The 15,928-nt window shown below is 61.8% G+C and overlaps 1 protein-coding gene across 6 annotated transcripts in view; it reads left to right on the forward strand.

The window, feature by feature from the left end:
• Nucleotides 1–15,451, forward strand: part of PIP5K1C (phosphatidylinositol-4-phosphate 5-kinase type 1 gamma) — a 59,380-nt gene extending 43,929 nt beyond the window's left edge. Inside the window, exons 11-19 of one of the 6 annotated variants that reach the window (XM_082623902.1) lie at nucleotides 1,312–1,396; nucleotides 3,058–3,219; nucleotides 4,012–4,150; nucleotides 4,241–4,273; nucleotides 5,419–5,523; nucleotides 8,052–8,181; nucleotides 9,609–9,686; nucleotides 12,223–12,306; nucleotides 12,602–15,451. In XM_082623902.1, the coding sequence (XP_082480028.1) occupies nucleotides 1,312–1,396; nucleotides 3,058–3,219; nucleotides 4,012–4,150; nucleotides 4,241–4,273; nucleotides 5,419–5,523; nucleotides 8,052–8,181; nucleotides 9,609–9,686; nucleotides 12,223–12,306; nucleotides 12,602–12,604 (819 nt within the window). In that variant the 3' untranslated portion in view covers nucleotides 12,605–15,451. The remainder of the gene's footprint in view (nucleotides 1–1,311; nucleotides 1,397–3,057; nucleotides 3,220–4,011; nucleotides 4,151–4,240; nucleotides 4,274–5,418; nucleotides 5,524–8,051; nucleotides 8,182–9,608; nucleotides 9,687–12,222; nucleotides 12,307–12,601) is intronic. The other 5 variants (XM_082623898.1, XM_082623897.1, XM_082623900.1 and 2 more) reach the window with 5 other exon arrangements.
• Nucleotides 15,452–15,928: the final 477 nt, after the last annotated feature.

Consider the following 15,928-nt stretch of genomic DNA (forward strand, 5'->3'; position numbering starts at 1 on the left):
TGGTCCAGCTGTGGACCCTCAGGCGGAGGCCTCTCCTCCCATGGGCCCCCCTGCCCCCTGCAGGCCAGTTCTCACTCAAGTGCTAAGGGCTGTGTGTGTGCCTGCAGTCTGTAAAATCCAGGGTCCTAACAAGCCCGCCCACCACTCAGAGAGGGTTTGGAGGGTCTGGGGGAGCTTCCGGAATAAGCGCTGAGAAGGTCCAGGTTGCAGCTGGGCGGCCGCAACCCCCGTCAGAGGATTTGGGTCTACTCCCCAGGAGCCTCAAATGTCGATGGAAGTAACCATCCAGGTGTGAGCATCCTGGGGCCAGTAGGATGGCCCTCAGTGTTGGGGGCCAGTAGGATGGCCCTCAGTGTTGGGGGCCAGGTTCTTCCTGTGTGTTGCTGCACACTCCCAGGCGTTGTCCTAGGCCCCGGGCCCCAGCCGGAGGGTGGGACCCCCTTCCTCTCAGGGCGGAGAGACTCTTCTGTTAGCTCAGCTCATCTCAGCTCACCCGCTCCATCGGCCAGAACGTGGTCACGTGGTCATGTGGCCACGCCTCCGCGCAGGCAAGGATAGAGTGCAGCGTTCATTGTGGGAGGCCACGTGTCCAGGGGGAGGACACCGGGTGGTGTCTGGGGACATCTGTGGTGGTCACACTGGGGGGCTCCTGGCATCGAGTGGGTGGGGACCGGGGATGCTGCTCCACACCCCACAGTGCGCAGGACAGCCCCCAGAGAACGACCGGCCTGCCTGTCAGCAGTGCTGGGGAGACTGTGCCATCGCAGGCGAGGAGACTGGATCCCAGGGACAGCAAGGGTGTCTGTCTAGGGGCCCAGCCCATATCACACCCCTACCGTGTGCTGGGCTCCCTGCCTCACGGACATCTCGTCCCTACATCCAGGCGAGTCTGGCAGCCTCCGGTCTCCCCGTGGCACAGATGAGGAGCAGTGCCTGGCCAGGGCCACCCCGACCTGAGTGCAGGACGCCGGGCCTGCCTGCCCCGAGGACACCAGCCTCCCTCAGTTGCAGGGACAGGCCGGCAACCCAGCTTGTGGAGCAGGCTCGGGCCGGGCTCTCCCCGACCCTTGCTTCAGAGATTCTTTCCGGTTTCTTGATTTTGATAGTTACCTGTTTACCTCTTTGAAACATGGTTCAAAAAGTTAAAATTACAGATGCGGTTATTAGGAAACCGCCTCCCTGCTTCCCTGTCCCTACCTGCTCCTTGGGTCCCCTCCCCACAGAGGCTACGTCCCGCCCCCGCCATGTGAGCCCCCGTGGGGCCACAGCGCTCACCCCTGCCTGCCCTCGGGCCCCTGCTTCCCTTCCCAGGACACCATCTCTGTCCACCGACCCAGCTTCTACGCCGAGCGCTTCTTCAAGTTCATGAGCAGCACGGTCTTCCGGAAGAACTCCTGTGAGTGCCCAGGCCCTCTGGGTGGGGGCGAGGAGGGAGGAGGGCGGAAGGTCTAGGGCAGGGTAAGCCTGGAGCGCTGGTCCTGTGTTCGGCCAGCCTTGGGCCTCAGGCGGGGACTTGGTCCAGGGAACAGGGCAGCTGGGGTGGCCCCTGCAGGATACGGCACAGGGCCTGGCGCCCGCCCAGTCCCAGTCCTCATCCTTCCCGCGCAACCTCGAGCAAGGGACGCCCCCTCTGCACCTCAGTTTCCCCATCTGTACAGAGCCAGGAGGGGGAGGTGTGTTCACGCACGCGATCAGTGGGGGAGCACCGTTGCCAAGGAAACGGGACCTTGCCACACGGAAGCGGCCGGTCATCAGCCAAACTGGGCATCGTCGGGGAGGGCACAGGGCAAGCGTGGTGGCCCCGGCCCACGGTGGCCTCTGGAGGCCCCATGTCCGTGCTGGGCCTCCGGAGTCACAGACCCTGGTGCACCCCAGGCCGGACCCCACATGGGGCCTGAAGGGGTCTTTCTCCCTACGTGTCTGTCATCGGCCCCCGCAACCCCTCCCCCACTGCCAAAAGGCAGGGTGCTTGTTCACTCTGGTCGCTCCACGTCCCCAGCGTCCAGCTCGGGGCCTGGCACACAGTAGGTGCTCAGTAAGTGTCTGTGGGCGTGGGGATGGTCTTGGTATGCGCCTTACTGTCCAGGCCTTGCGCTCCATGGGGGCTCCACGCAGGCAGCGGGAAGGGGCAGGCCCAGTGTCTGGCTCTCAGCTGGGGGGGCTGCTTTCCCTGCCTGGGCCAGACATGTGCGGCCCGCGAGCCAGCGCCAGTCACCTGCAGCTGGCTCTCGGCACAGCTCCACATTCTGTGACATCTAGTTGTACGCTGAGGTTGACTGTGGAGGGAATGTTTACACCATGGAAGTCGGCAAATACCACAAACCCAGCATCTGTCCCCAGAGAGCCGGTTGTTAACCTTTACCAGCACATCTCTTCCTGGAACCTTCTCAGGGCGCTGTTCCCGCTGTGGTCCAGGGAGTGCCGGCCTCCAGGGACTGGATGGCTGTGCCTAAGGCAAACCGAGCACCTACTGTATGCGGGAGTTAAGCTGGCCATGATGGGGGCAGAGGTCACAGGGCCCGCTGGGAGAGGGTGGTGACAGGTCCTGACAGGGCGCAGAGGGCGTCTCGGGGTTTACCCGCCTCCCCTGACCCTGATGTTGCAGACGAGGACTTGGGGGCCCCGAGAGCTGAGCTGTGTTCCCCAGGCTGTGCAGCCTACATGGGAGCCAGACCCTTGGTGCCGAGCCCCACTGTCCCAGGCCCTTGACTTCCATGTCAGCGGCCGGGCCGTGGCCGGGTGGGCTGGGACACAGGGTGAGGCCCCAGAGTGCTTGGTAAACGTTGGCAGCTGCTGGTCTGCTGCTGTTTCTGGGGGCCAGGGTGGGAGTGCTGGGTCCCTCGGGGCTCGTCCCATTTCTCTTGACGGGCAGGACAGGTACCTGGGGCTCCCAGCACCTCCCGAGGCAAGCCGGGTGGAAAGCAGGGCAGGCTTTCTCCTCCGCAGGGAGGCGGGGCGGGAGGGGGGCAACCAGGCTTTTGTACAACAGAGGCACCGGGGGCTGCAGGGCCCCGCCTCGGTGCTGCCACCCAAGCACCAGCAGCCCTCCCTCTGCAGCCCTCAAGTCCTCGCCGTCCAAGAAGGGCCGCGGTGCCTTGCTGGCCGTCAAGCCCCTGGGGCCCACCGCCGCCTTCTCGGCCAGCCAGATCCCCAGCGAGCGGGAGGATGCGCAGTACGACCTGCGGGGGGCCCGCAGCTACCCCACGCTGGAGGACGAAGGTGAGCGGGCAGGCCGGGAGATAAGGGGGCCCCTGGGGCAAGGCGTCGTCCCTGGGGGGCTGAGAAGGGAGGGGCTCAGGGAGCAACAGCAGCAGTCCAACAGGAGAAAGGGGCCCCTGCAGCTGGGCCCAGCCTGGATGGGAAGGGTGGGTGACTGTAACCCAGCTGGGAAGTGGGGAGCAGCTGGGACGGGGCCCCCGGAAGAGCCACAGCGAAGGTCGAGCATAGAATTTGGCTCCCTGCCCATCCCCCCCCAACCCACGCCCCAGAGGTGACAGGCTCCCTTCACATCAGAGGTGCACAGAGACCTGGAGGGATGAAGTGCTTGATGGGGTTGGGCCTGATGTTCTGGAAGGTCCCTCCTGTCCCCTGGGTCAGAGATTCCAGGCAGGAGGGGCTGGTGGAAGATCATCAAGGAAGGGAGAAGCTGCCTGTGCAAGAGGCCCTGGGGTGGGACCTGGCCTAGCCTGTTGTGTGGGAGGCACGGCGATGAACCTGTGTGTCTGGAGCAGAGGGGGAGGGGGGAGAGGGCAGGTGAGGCCTGTGGAGCAGGACCCCCTGGGGGCCGAAGGGAGGGGTTCGGATTTTAGTTTGAGAGCAGTGGGAAGCTACTGGAAGGCCTTATGCCAGGGGGAAACTGGAGCACATCTGCCCGCTTAAAGCCGGCAGGGATGACAGTGTGGGGTGGCAGGTGGGAGTGGGGGGCATGGGTGGTGGAGGGTGAGCCGAGTTGTAGGTGGAGCCCAGAGGCCTCCCAGGCCCCCGCAAGTGCCCACCCGCTCCTCGCCACAGGCCGGCCAGACCTCCTGCCCTGCACACCGCCTTCTTTTGAGGAGGCCACCACCGCCTCCATCGCCACGACCCTGTCCTCCACGTCCCTCTCCATCCCGGAGCGGTCCCCCTCGGAGACATCAGAGCAGCCGCGGTACAGGTGAGCAGACCAGCTGTGTCCCTCCGCGGGGGGCTGTGCGTGGGCGGGGCCTCGCCCCACTTCTCCCACCTGCTTGTGGTCTCTCTGCAGGCGGCGCACGCAGTCCTCCGGACAGGATGGCCGGTGAGCTGAGACCCCAGCCCTCTCCCTCTCCCCCGCCCGCCTGCCCCAGTCCCTCCTCCGCTTTCCCCACCCAGAGCCCTTCGTCTCTGACCACTCCTTTCTGGGCACAGATTCAAGTCAGGCTCTAGAACCGCATAGAATATCTCAGGTCATTTTGTGTCTGTCTCCCACCTGGGTGCCCAGAGGACCCTGCTCCCACACCTGCCTGTTGGTTCTTCTTTCTCTTTTTATTAATATTTTTATTCTAAGAGATACAAAAAGGAAAATAGTTAAGATGTTTCCCCCTGCCCCATGCCTGCTCCCCTCTCTGGGAGCAACCCCCCGGACGGATTTTTTGTCTCTTTCCGGAGATCTTTGTGAATATACAAGCAGACACACATTTGGGCTTGTCTCTCCTCGCATTTTGACCAGCGTGCACTCTGGGCGGCACACTGCCCCTTACTCTGTCACCTACCAGCAGAAGGTCACCTGTCTGAGCAGGTGGAGCATGTGCTGGTTGCCATCCCTCTAATGGGCCATGGACACTTGGGTTGTTCCCAGTTGTTTGATCTTGTAACAGGACTGCAGTGAAGAGGGCATTTCTTTAATTAGTTTTTTTGGGATAATTCCTGCCAGTTGAAAAAAAAGTCATGGTACAAAACATGTTTGGTGCAAAGTGCATCCCCCTCTGTCCAGCTACCTGCTTTGATGTCAGCCACCATTTTGCTCCCTGGTGTTGCCACCCAGAGATTCTGCATGCCTGGATGCTGGAATGTTCTCACCCACCTACACCACGGGCCTCAGCCTGGAACCCCAGAACTACCTCACCCCCTAGTCCAGGCCCCAGGCAGGTGCCTAGCTGCCCCCAGGGGGTGGGCAGGATCCAGGCCACCATTCACTCATTATGCCTCTGCTGGTGCCTGAGTCACAGGATAGCCCCAGGTGGACTCTTGCAGCCCTCAGGCAGTCATGACAGCCAGAGGGACCAGGTGCGAGCTGGGCTGGCTCAGGGCCCTGGTCTGATGGTGCGCGGAGACAGCACCTCGTGGAGGCTTCCAGCTTGTTACCGGGACTGGAAATTGGCACCGGCCTGGAGCTCGGCTGGTGCTCCTGGTTGGGGGGCTGGTGAGGAGGGAAACTGAGGCGCGGCTTCCCATTGCCTCCAGGACCCAGGAGGAGGCGCATGCGGAGGAGGACCTGCAGCAGATCACGGTGCAGGTGGAGCCCGCATGCAGCGTGGAAATCGTGGTCCCCAAAGAGGAGGATGCGGGGTGAGTGGCCCCCGAGTCCCTGTGGTCCCGTTACCTGGTTCCTGCTTTCCAGTTCTGCTCTGGCCCCATTGGTCGAGCGTGGTCACGTGGCCAGCTGGCCGCGGGGCAGGCTGGGAAAAGTAGTCCGCAAGCTGGGGGCGGGAATGGGGCTTCCGGGGCGTGGGGCATGGGGAGGGGGAAGGGGGCGCGTGATGCCGGGAGCAGTGGGGGTCTTGCACTCGGGGAAGGGTCGCCTCCTCCAGGGCTCAGAGCGGCCCTGTCATCTGAGGTCACTTTCCCTCCCACCCTTCCTCTCTTCGCCCTCTTAGCTTTGAAGGGCCTTGCAAGACAGCAACTTACAAGCTTTTCAAAGAACCAGTTCGGGAGTTAGTTACCTTTTCCCCTGTTGTGTTTTGTTTTTATCTCATTTACTGTAACTCGCCAGTAATGACTTCTTTCTAGCTGCTTCTGGTTTGTTTTCTCACTTGTTTCTTTCTTCCAGTGCTTAAATTCCTTTTTTTCTTTAATAATGAGGTCCTTAAGGCTATGTAGTTTCCTCTGAGTACTGCTTTTGCTGTGTCCCATGGGTTTTGACGTGAAGCAGTTCTTTTATACTGACTCACATGTGCATGGTTAGTGATTTTTTTCTTATTTTCTCTTTGAATTAAGGTAGTGGCTTTCAACCACTTGAGGGTGATTTTGCCCTCAGGGGAGAGTGGGCAGTGTCTGGGAACATTTTTGGTGGTCACGACCGGGGGGTGCTCTTGGCATCATGGTGGGAGCCAGGGACGCTGCTCCACACCCCATAGCGCCCAGGATGGCCCCCAGCAGAGAATGACCTGCCCGATGTCAGCAGTGCTGAGGGGGAGACCCTGGACTAAGGCTTTTTAGGGGTGTCTCTCAAGTGTTTAAGATTTTTTGTTTACCTTTTGGGTACTTACTTCTAACTTTATTAGGTTTAGCGCTGAAGAAAATGGCCTAAAAAAGTCTACGCTTTGGGGAATTCCCCGGTGGTTAAGACTCTGCGCTTCCACTGTAGGGGGCAGGGGTTCGATCCCTGGTCCGGGAACTGAGATCCCGCATGCCGCTCAATGCAGCCAAAAAATCTACGCTATTTTTTGTGGGGGGAGTGCTGGGTTGGGTCTTCGTTGCTGAGCGCAGGCTTTCTCTAGTTGCGGGGAGTGGGGGCTACTTTTCGTTGTGGTGCGCGGGCTTCTTATTGCGGTGGCTTCTCTTTGTTGTGGAGCAAGGGCTCCAGGTGTGCAGGCTTCAGTAGTTGTGGCAGGTGGGCTCAGTAGTTGTGGCTCTCGGGCTGTAGAGAGCAGGCTCAGTAGTTGTGGCGCTTGGGCTTAGTTGCTTCACGGCATGTGGGATCTTCCTGGACTAGGGCTCGAACCCGTGTCCCCTGCATTGGCAGGCAGATTCTTCACCACTACACCACCAGGGAAGTCCCCAAAATTCACTTTTTAAGTGTCCGTGGACACTTGGGAGAAAAGTGTCTTCTCTGTGAAAGGATGGAAAGTTCTTTACAAGCCTTTTCTGTCCAGTGTCTTGATCGGTGTCATCGGTTCCTTTATGTCTTTACTTGCCTCTTGTCTATTTGGGCTGTTTAATTATATAATTGCCTTATCCAGTTCTTCTTGCCTTTCCCATAATTTTTGCTTTATATACTTTTTAGAATTTCTGTTCTATTTCTAGAGACTTGACTTAGCACTCCCAGCACACATTCCCAGGTGCACTTTGCTATTATTTCACACACATGCACCAGTTCCTGCCACTGTCAGCTTTTTTGCCATTAACTGAGGTGTCACGGTGGGAAATGTCATTCAGTCTTTGCCCCACGAAACAAGTTGCCCTCAAACGTGACTGAAGAACCAGTTCTGCACGGTTACAGGTGCTCCTTCCTCTCAGAACTCGTCATTTCATCCAGGAGGTGAAATTTAGTCACCAGTCAGTCACATGGCCGCCAGCCGAGGCCTCGGGCATGTTCCTCACCTTCACTCTGAGCCTCAGTTTCCTCATCTGTAACACAGGACAGCAGCAGCATCCCCCCTTCCCGAGTGGAAGTTCGGTGGGTTCATTCACGCAAGGCCCTCAGACAGGCCTGGCACCTAGTAAGTGCTCAGAAAAGAAGAGCAAGAGGTTCTGGTCCCTCGGGGGTAGGTGCCATGTGTCCCCACTTTAGAGACGAGGAAACTGAGGCTCCGAGAAAGAACGTGGTCCTCATGGCTGCCCAGCAAGTGAGTGGTGAGGCGGGGATCTACCCACGGGCGTGAACCTGAGCAAATAGAGGGAAAAGGGCCTGCCTGCTCAGGGGTGGGCACATCGTTCCCTGGGCCACAGCCGTGCTTGGGGGTGTTTTGTTTGTTTTGTGTGGGAACTAGAACATGTCAGACAGGATGCATCCCTGCAGTAGGACTCCCTGCATCGTGGTCTCTGTGATGAAGGATGGTGCGGAGCAGGGAGGGTCCTGGGGTGTGGGCTGGAGAAGGCGCGGGCAGTCCAGAGCACCCCCAGCCAGGACTCCCGTGTCTTCCCCGTGTCCCCAGGGAGGGGTCGTCCCCGGCCTGTGCCTCTGCTGCCTCTGCCGCCGTCGAAGTGGAAACCGCCAGCCAGGCCTCCGAGCCCGCCAGCCAGGCCTCAGACGAGGAGGACGCGCCCGCCACAGACATCTACTTTGTAAGTCCTCCCGGGATCCCTCCCGTCGCCGGACCCTCCACCACCTGTGCTCACACGTGCACACACACGCACGTGCCTGTACAAACCCACGTGTGCTTACACCCACATGCGTTCACACACGTGCACACTGCTCCCTCACAGGCTCGTGCTGACACATCACACATTCAAGGCGCCTGTGCACACCTGCACGTGCACTCCCACTCAGGCACACAGGCACACGTGTGTGCTCACCTTTCAACACTCAGGGCCACGTGCCCGGCCAGCATGCTCACGCTCAGGTGTTGGGGAGCACCCCCATCCCTCACCATCCAGCCCAGGCCCTCCTGCCCAGGCCTCATGACCACATCTGGCCACGAGCCAAGGCCCTGTCTTCAGCGGTGCCCCGGGAAACATCTGGAGTCCTCATGCTCGGCCCCGCTGGCCTGAGGGGAGGCCCAGGCCCTGGGTCCCAGGGCAGCCTGGGCTGGCCGTGGTGGGCTGGCATGATGCGCACCTTCTCTCTCTGGGTGGTGGGTGCGGAGGGTGGGCTCTGTGCTCAGGGAGGCCAGGGCCCCGCCGAGAGGGGCAGGTGGGCTCCACACTGCCGACTTCACAGGATGAGGACGCACAGCTGCTCCTGGACGAGGTGGCATCCATCAGAGTAGGAAGGGGCCCTGCCCCAGGGACCCGGGACCTCTCTCCAGAGCTGGGGGTCTCCTTCCCCACACACCTCCCATGGGCGGGCAGGGAGCTGAACCAGGAGCCTGGGTGAAGTGGGTGCCCGGGGGCCAGGGAGCCCCCGACAGTGGGTCCTGGAGCCATCTCCCTTGGGTGGCCCTGCTCAGGGATCACATGGTCCCAGTTACAACAGAGAGGGCCAGACACGCGCCCAGCCGCCCATCCTCTTCCCGGACATTCATTCTCACCTCTGACCCCCGACCCTGCCCCAGGAAAGTGAGCCAGGGCCTGCCCCCCGCCCGGCGCTGGGCCTTGGGGCCTGTTTGGGTGAGCTTGGCCCTCCCGCTGGCATCGCTGCTTTGTAACTAACACCGACCTCCCTGCTCTCGGTCCCCGAGCCAGTGCTGCCGGGGCACGGCCCTGCCTGGCCTGGAGGGTACCAAGTGCACCCTGTGTGTCCCCCCACCTGCCGTCAGCTCCCGCCAGGGCTGGTTGCTTCCCGCTCTCTGGATCTGTGTGGGAGGTGGCCCCTGGGGCCGTGTCCTGTCGTGTGCGTCAGAGTCCTGAAACCCCCGAGTGGGCAGCTGGGCCCCACGCAGCAGAGAAGGAAGCCGGTGGGACCCCCGCCCGCACCTCCTGCTTGGCCATCGGCTCACCTGCCCCTCCCGGTGCCCTCCCTGCCTGACCGCCTGCCAGATCCCTGTGGCCTCATCCTGTCACTTCATCCTGTCCTCTGTTTGCTTCCTCCCCCGCCCACCCGGCCCGCCCAGTTCACCGATGGGAGGTACTGGATTTACTCTCCCCGGCATCGCCGACTGCGGGCCGTGACGCTGAGCTCCTCAGGGACTGTAAGTGACCATGGCAGGCCTCCAGGGAGCCCAGCCCCGCCCCGCGCCGTGGGCAGCAGGGAGCCACAGGTCCTGGCTGTTCCTCTTCCTCTGAGAAGGGACTTGGGGAAAATGTCACTGTGGCTGAGGTCGGCCGCGCTGGCCCGTGTGGGGCTCTGTGCTGCAGGCATCCCATGGGGACGTTGCTTGCTCCCCTCCAAGGTGGGCATCACTGGGCCTGCGGGCACACGTCTGGGGCTCCGGAGGCCTGCCTGGCTGTGGCAGGGTCTGCATCTGACCACCATCCCCTGGCCGCCCTTGCCCTTTGTCCCAACCCTCCCGGGTCAGGGACGTGCCGGGTGCACTGCTCCAACTTGTTCAGACCTCGCTGCTGACGGCTCCCACGGGGTGTCTGTCCCCTGCAGGGGGTGGCGTCATGAGTCACCAGACGGACTGCAAAGCCAAGCTCTTAATTGCAGGAGAAAGGAGCTGGTGTCTCCATACCCATTTCACAGATGGAGACACCGAGTCCCTGGCTCTCCAGGGAGCCCATGAGAGTGCAGGGTAGACACGGTCTGGATCCCAAGCTTCAGGCACCTGTGTGTCTAATAAACGCTTATCCACCCAGCGTGCCTGGGATGCTGTGGGGATATTGTGTAGCGGTGGCATCGTTGGTGCTTGTTATTGTCACTGTGAGCAATAGATGGGGGTCCAGAGAGGCCAAGTAACCTCCCAGAGGCACACAGCGCTCAAACGGGCAGGACAAGGCAAAGGCCTAAAGCGAGACTTTGTGTTCTCAAGATGAGGCCCCTCGGAGACCACACTCCAGCCCCGTCAGCAGCCCCTCTGAGCATCACTGGGTGTCGGGCGCTGCCGGGCGAGCCTGAAAAAGGGAGACTGCTTCCACAGCCCTCCCGCCACACTCGGTCCAGCCGGGGACGCCACTCCCCAGAGATGGTCCCAGAGTCGGGGACACGTGGCCCGCACGGGCCATGGGGTGGGGCGCTGTGGCAGAAGCTGCCTGGAGGGGGGTTGACCCGGACTTTGAGAAATGCGTGGGGAGTGGGGAGGCGGAAGAGGAAGGGCGGTCTTGGCTGGAGCACCGAAGAGGCAGGAGCCTGGAGGCCGACGGGAGGAGAGGGAGCGGCAAGAGGAAGGCCGGACCCCGAGGCCCGCCGTGCGGGGCAGGCGTGCCCTTGGCCCAACTTCCGTGGGTCACCCAGGGCCGGCTCCTCACGGGGTTCCCTGCAGGACCCCTGTGTCGTCCCCACTCTGAGCCCAGCAGGGCAGCCACCCCAGTGTCAGCACCTGCTGTGGCCCCAGACAGGCCCGGCCCCGCCCCCCGGGCTCCCAGGTGAGCAGGGGGCCAGGCGGGTTATTGCTTTGTGACCCCCTGAAGGAATGAGCGGGGCCCGAGCTGGAGTCTTGCCCTGCTGCCCCAGACGCTTTGTGCGAACCCCTCCGTAGGTGGCACGGTTCTCGTGGGTGCGCGGCCTGGGCCCACACGAGTACCGGGACGGCCTGTGAGCTGCGGGGATGGTGGGGTGGAGAGGCGGCCAGCGGGCCCCGAGGGCAGCAGGGCAGAGGCTGGTTGCTGGTGGTGCCCCAACCCCGCCGAGGAGGGGTGAGTCTTGGGGTGCCATGGTGGGCTTAGGGGCCGTGGGATGGCCAGGGGGATGCGGCCAGGAGAGGTGTGTGCTCTGGCGATGGGGGCGGTGGCGGGTGGAGGTCACAGGCTGTCGGGGACGTTGAAGGAAGAGAGAGGAGAAGGCGGCTGGGGGAGCCCCAAGAATGTTCTGGTGGTGAGAGCAGACCTGGGAGGGACGAGGGGGGCCGGAGGAATGTATGTCCTCCCCGCAGTGGGACCCGGACTGGGACCCCTCCCCAGACACAGCTGGAGGAAGACCAGCCTGCGGCCCCTTGGCGGCCAGTCCCCGCTCTGCCTGTCCCCAGGCCGGGACTTGGGCTCTGGTGCGCCCCCTCCCCAGGAAGTTGAGCCCGGGCTCTTGGAGCGGGGCAGGGAAGCCTCTGCTGCTTGCTCTCTGGGTGGCGCCTGTCTGGGTCTCTCCTGAGCAAACCTGAGTGTGCCAGTGCTGAAAGGCTTCCCGGGTCAGGAAATGGGCTCCCCCCGAGTCCCCACCACTCAGAACCCCCAGCAGAGGGTCTCCAGGGCGCTGCCGGGCTAGGCCGGAGGTCAGGGTGCCATGGGGGGCGGTAGACAGCAGAGCAAACCAATCCCCGCCCGCCCTCCCTGCCTCCCGCTGTGCCGGTCCTGCCTTGACTCTGCTCACTGCTTCCTGCTGCCCCCGCACCGCGCTCTGGCCACTCAGCCCCAGAGGCCCAGCCCCCGGCCCCGCCGAGCCCGAGGGCCATCTGGGTTGGGGCAGGTCACCATCAAGGAGAGGGCAGCGGGGGCTGAGCCGCCCACCCGTGCTGCCTTGGGGGCCCCCTCTTTTATTTCTGTTTCTTCCTTCCTTCCTGTCGCCTCTGTCGCACCTCCTCGCACCCTGCTCTTCTTCTGCGCCCTTCCCGCACGTGCCGCCCGCCTGCCCTCCAGCCCACCGATGAGAGGAGCTGGGTGTACTCCCCGCTTCACTATAGCACGCAGGCCCACCCCGCCTCCGACGGCGAGAGCGACACAGTAAGTGCGCCACGGCTGGCCAGCCGGGCCCACTGGGGGCTCAGGCCTGTGGCCTTGGCCAAGGAGGGCCTGAGAGCCTGGCCTCCAGGCACCCCGGGACTGACAGGGAAACTGAGGCCCAGGGCGGGAGGGGCAGCCGGGCTCTACCGTGCGGGGGCCTGTGTCCAGCCCTCATGGCTCCTAGGGTCCCTGGCCCTCGGCATCAGCTGTGGGGCCCGACCCGGCCAGGGGAGGCCCGGCGGGTGTGGGTCCAGCCCCGGCCCACCATGGCCTTACCCGCCCCCTGCCTCTTCAGTAATTCCTATGCAGGCACTGACGGAGCCGAGTGTCCGCTGCTGCCCCGGCTGCTCCCTGGAGGTGCTGCCCACCTGCTCAGCCCAGAGCTCGGGAGACGCCTGCCTGGCCGCCGGCCCTCACCCTCGCCCTCCCCTCGACGGCGCCAACGCTCGGGCTGCAGCGATCGCAGTCCGGGCGGCTCACCTGGCGCCGGCTCCCCGTCAGCCCCTATGCCTGATACTGTGAACCCTCCTGAGTTTCCCGTCATGTATTTATTTGGGGCCCTTATTCTTTGCACAGACATGGCAGCACACGTGTGTGTTTTTTTAGAAAAAGAAAAAGGCCAAAAAAAAAAAAAACCACCACACAATGGAAAAGAAAAAACTCCATTCCACTGCACTTCTGGTTCTTTGCTGTGCTTGCATGTGTCTTGCTGAGGGAACCAGGCCCTAGGCTCTGGGGACCTGCACCCCAGTGGAATCCATTCCAAGTCCTGGCTGGGATGGACGGGCACCTGGGACGGAAGGGCCGCCGGGTCCCCAGGGCGCCTCTGGAGGCCTCCCACCACGCCTGCCAGGCGCTCTTGGCTCAGGGTTTTGGGCCAAGAGCCGGACACCGTCCTTGAGGGTGGCCGGGCGGTGGCTGGGGGCGCTCTCCACCCTGTCACCCCTGCCATCTCTCAGAATGTTTCCCACCTCCCCGGTGACCTTGAGCGGGAATCACCCGGCGTGATTAGAACCTCCATGTGGACGCATGGCCGCCCCCTCTCAGTGGAGCTCAGGGCCCTGGGCTTACCTCTCCTCCAGAAGACGGGCCAAGCTGGGAGGAGGCGGCCGGGCCCTCAGCCCGCGGGACTTCCTGAGAGCCGTGTCCTGGAGCAGAGGCCCACAGTCAGGTGCCCGGCCTAGAGGACCAGACCCCCTTGAGTAAGAGGACTGAGGTGGGCGTCCTCTCTCTTTTTAATGGTGGGGGCACCTGTGCCGATTGAAGGACAGGAGAAGAAATTCTCGGTGAAAAACAAATTTTTTTTTTGGATGGTCATCTTCAGCAGGGCAACCACTGCTGGGCCCAGAGCCCCACAGGGCGGCCGCCAGGGGCCCCTGCTGTGTCCACAGCAGGCTGCTGGAGCTGGCAGCTTTGCAGGGTCTCTCCCGCCTCTGGAGAGGGACACATCAGGGATGGTTTCCCCTGGCCCGCCCTGCCCTGCGTGGGAGGAGCTGGGAGCTAGCATGGAGTGGAAGTTGCACCTTCTGGGAAAATTTCTCCCCACCTTTGCCTCCCTGGTGGAGCCTGAGACAGCTGGAGAACCCACCGACCCAGGAATTTGATTTTTTGAGTCCATTGCAAACTGCATACACTGCTGTCCTCGTGCTCGGCGGGCCCCTGCTCGCCTCCCCGGCACAGCCCGCTTCATGCGCCTGGCTGTAACCTGGTGTCTAGCTGCGCCTCTCCTCCCTGGAGAACTGGGCTGTGCCCTGGGGGCTCTCCCCACGCAGGGCCGCCAGGGACACTGCAGCACGAAGCAGCTCTGGGAAGAGAACCTGTCCGAACAAGCCTGCGGGTGTCCTGGACTAGAAGCAAAGCAGCGTCCTCCCTTCCTGTCCACGGAAGGTGTGTCCAGACTCCAGAACGTCCTCGCCTAGACTTCACACGGGCGCCCTCGGCAGTGCCTGCCCCGTCCTGCCCGGGGGGAGGCAGGCTGAGTGGGCAGAGGTCTGAAGGGGACGAACAGGGACTGCTGAGTTGCCCAAAAGCCAACCGGAGTCTCCGCCCAGGCCCTCAGAGGCCGCACACAGAGACACTGTGTCCCGTGGGGACCACCAGAGCATCAGGCCCTACGTCCAGGACGCCCTTAGCCACCTGGAGCTGCAGGAGCTGGGCCCCTCAGGCTTTCCCGAGTGAACCATGGAACAAATGCATCAGTCGGATGCTGACTTGGAGAAATTTGCAAACCTTCTGGTGATCAAGACGTTTTCATTTTTGTGCTAAGTCGTGAACACCCCTTTGAAGACCCCCTTTGTGTTAGTTGCATTTTTTGTCCCTTTTTCAGAGAACTCTCACACGGATGCAAAGTGGTCTGCGGACTGGGCCGACGGGAGGCATGTGCTTATGGTCAGGGCAAGGGTGGGAAGGCAGGACCTTATTTATCACGTGTAGTGAACTCGCGGCCTTCCCCAGACCCCCAGCAAGGAGGGCCCTGGACCCACCCAGCTGTCGCCCCACCCCGCCCCAGGATGGAAGTCTGTCGACTCCTTTGTGGCGATGTCCTGGTTCTGTCGCAGCTCGTCCCTGACGGCTGCTGTCACTGCGAACGTGGGCACGAATGTACAAATGAAAGGCGTGTTCTGAGACTGACAAGGTGGAACCTCCAGTGTGTCCCCTGCTGGCCTCTGGCCTCTGCCTCCTCTCACCCTCTCCCTCCACCACCTGGCTCAGTGCAATACTCCCGTCCCACTGGGGCCCCCTGCCATGGTACTGTCGCCACAGCCCCTCGGTCCCCACCCCGGGACAAGCACCCTTGGCCACCTTCTCTGGTGGTTCAGTTGCATCGCCTGTCCCTATCCCAACCCCGTTTTTATGGCCGAACTGATTTCCAAACACAACAAAACTGCAAACCTTGTGTGTCTTAATTCTCACCGGGGGTTCCGTGTGCTCAGCCCCCATGGTCTGGTGTGTGACAATCTGGGGCACAGCCTCCTCGGGCACAGGACGCCATCCCGCTCAAACCCAGAGCCGTGGGCGCCTCTGTAACCGCAGCCACTGCTGGCCCCGTAACACTCATATGCAGCCCCGGGACCCCACCCCCCAGCCCCGCCGTCCCCCCCCCTTTTTACTTGGAAGAGATCTCTAATAAATCGGGTAATAAGCATTAGCCGCCTCTTTGTCTCTCTGTGCGATCCGATGGTCCGAGTGGGAGTTTAAGGACTGACTTTGAAGGAGAGCACAAAGAAACCTTAGTAAGAATCAAAATAATTAAATAACAGCAACGGACCCGAATGCCTTAATAGTAGTGAGTTCCAGTTCAGCTCGGAAAAACTTAAAAGCTCACATCAGTGCAACCCAGCTGGAAGGAACATACACTCCCCGGAGTTTGTATTTGTTCTGCCAGAGTCTCAAAGATTGAGTAATGCATGGACCCCTTTTAAGGGGAAAATATTTCTCCTGGACTCCCAATTTGAGAAACACTGCATTGAAAATAAGATCCTGTCTGTAAGCAAGCCCTTGGAAAACCCAGTTTTAATCCCAGACGCGGACGGCTCGGCTTGTTTATACACAAGACTAGGCGATCGAGAATGTGCTCACCTTACATTCAGAGATGAGTATCCATCCAGATACGCTCAAGGAT

This window comes from Mesoplodon mirus (genome assembly GCF_964341445.2).
Source record: "Mesoplodon mirus genome assembly, chromosome: 5".
Lineage (NCBI taxonomy): Eukaryota > Metazoa > Chordata > Mammalia > Artiodactyla > Ziphiidae > Mesoplodon > Mesoplodon mirus.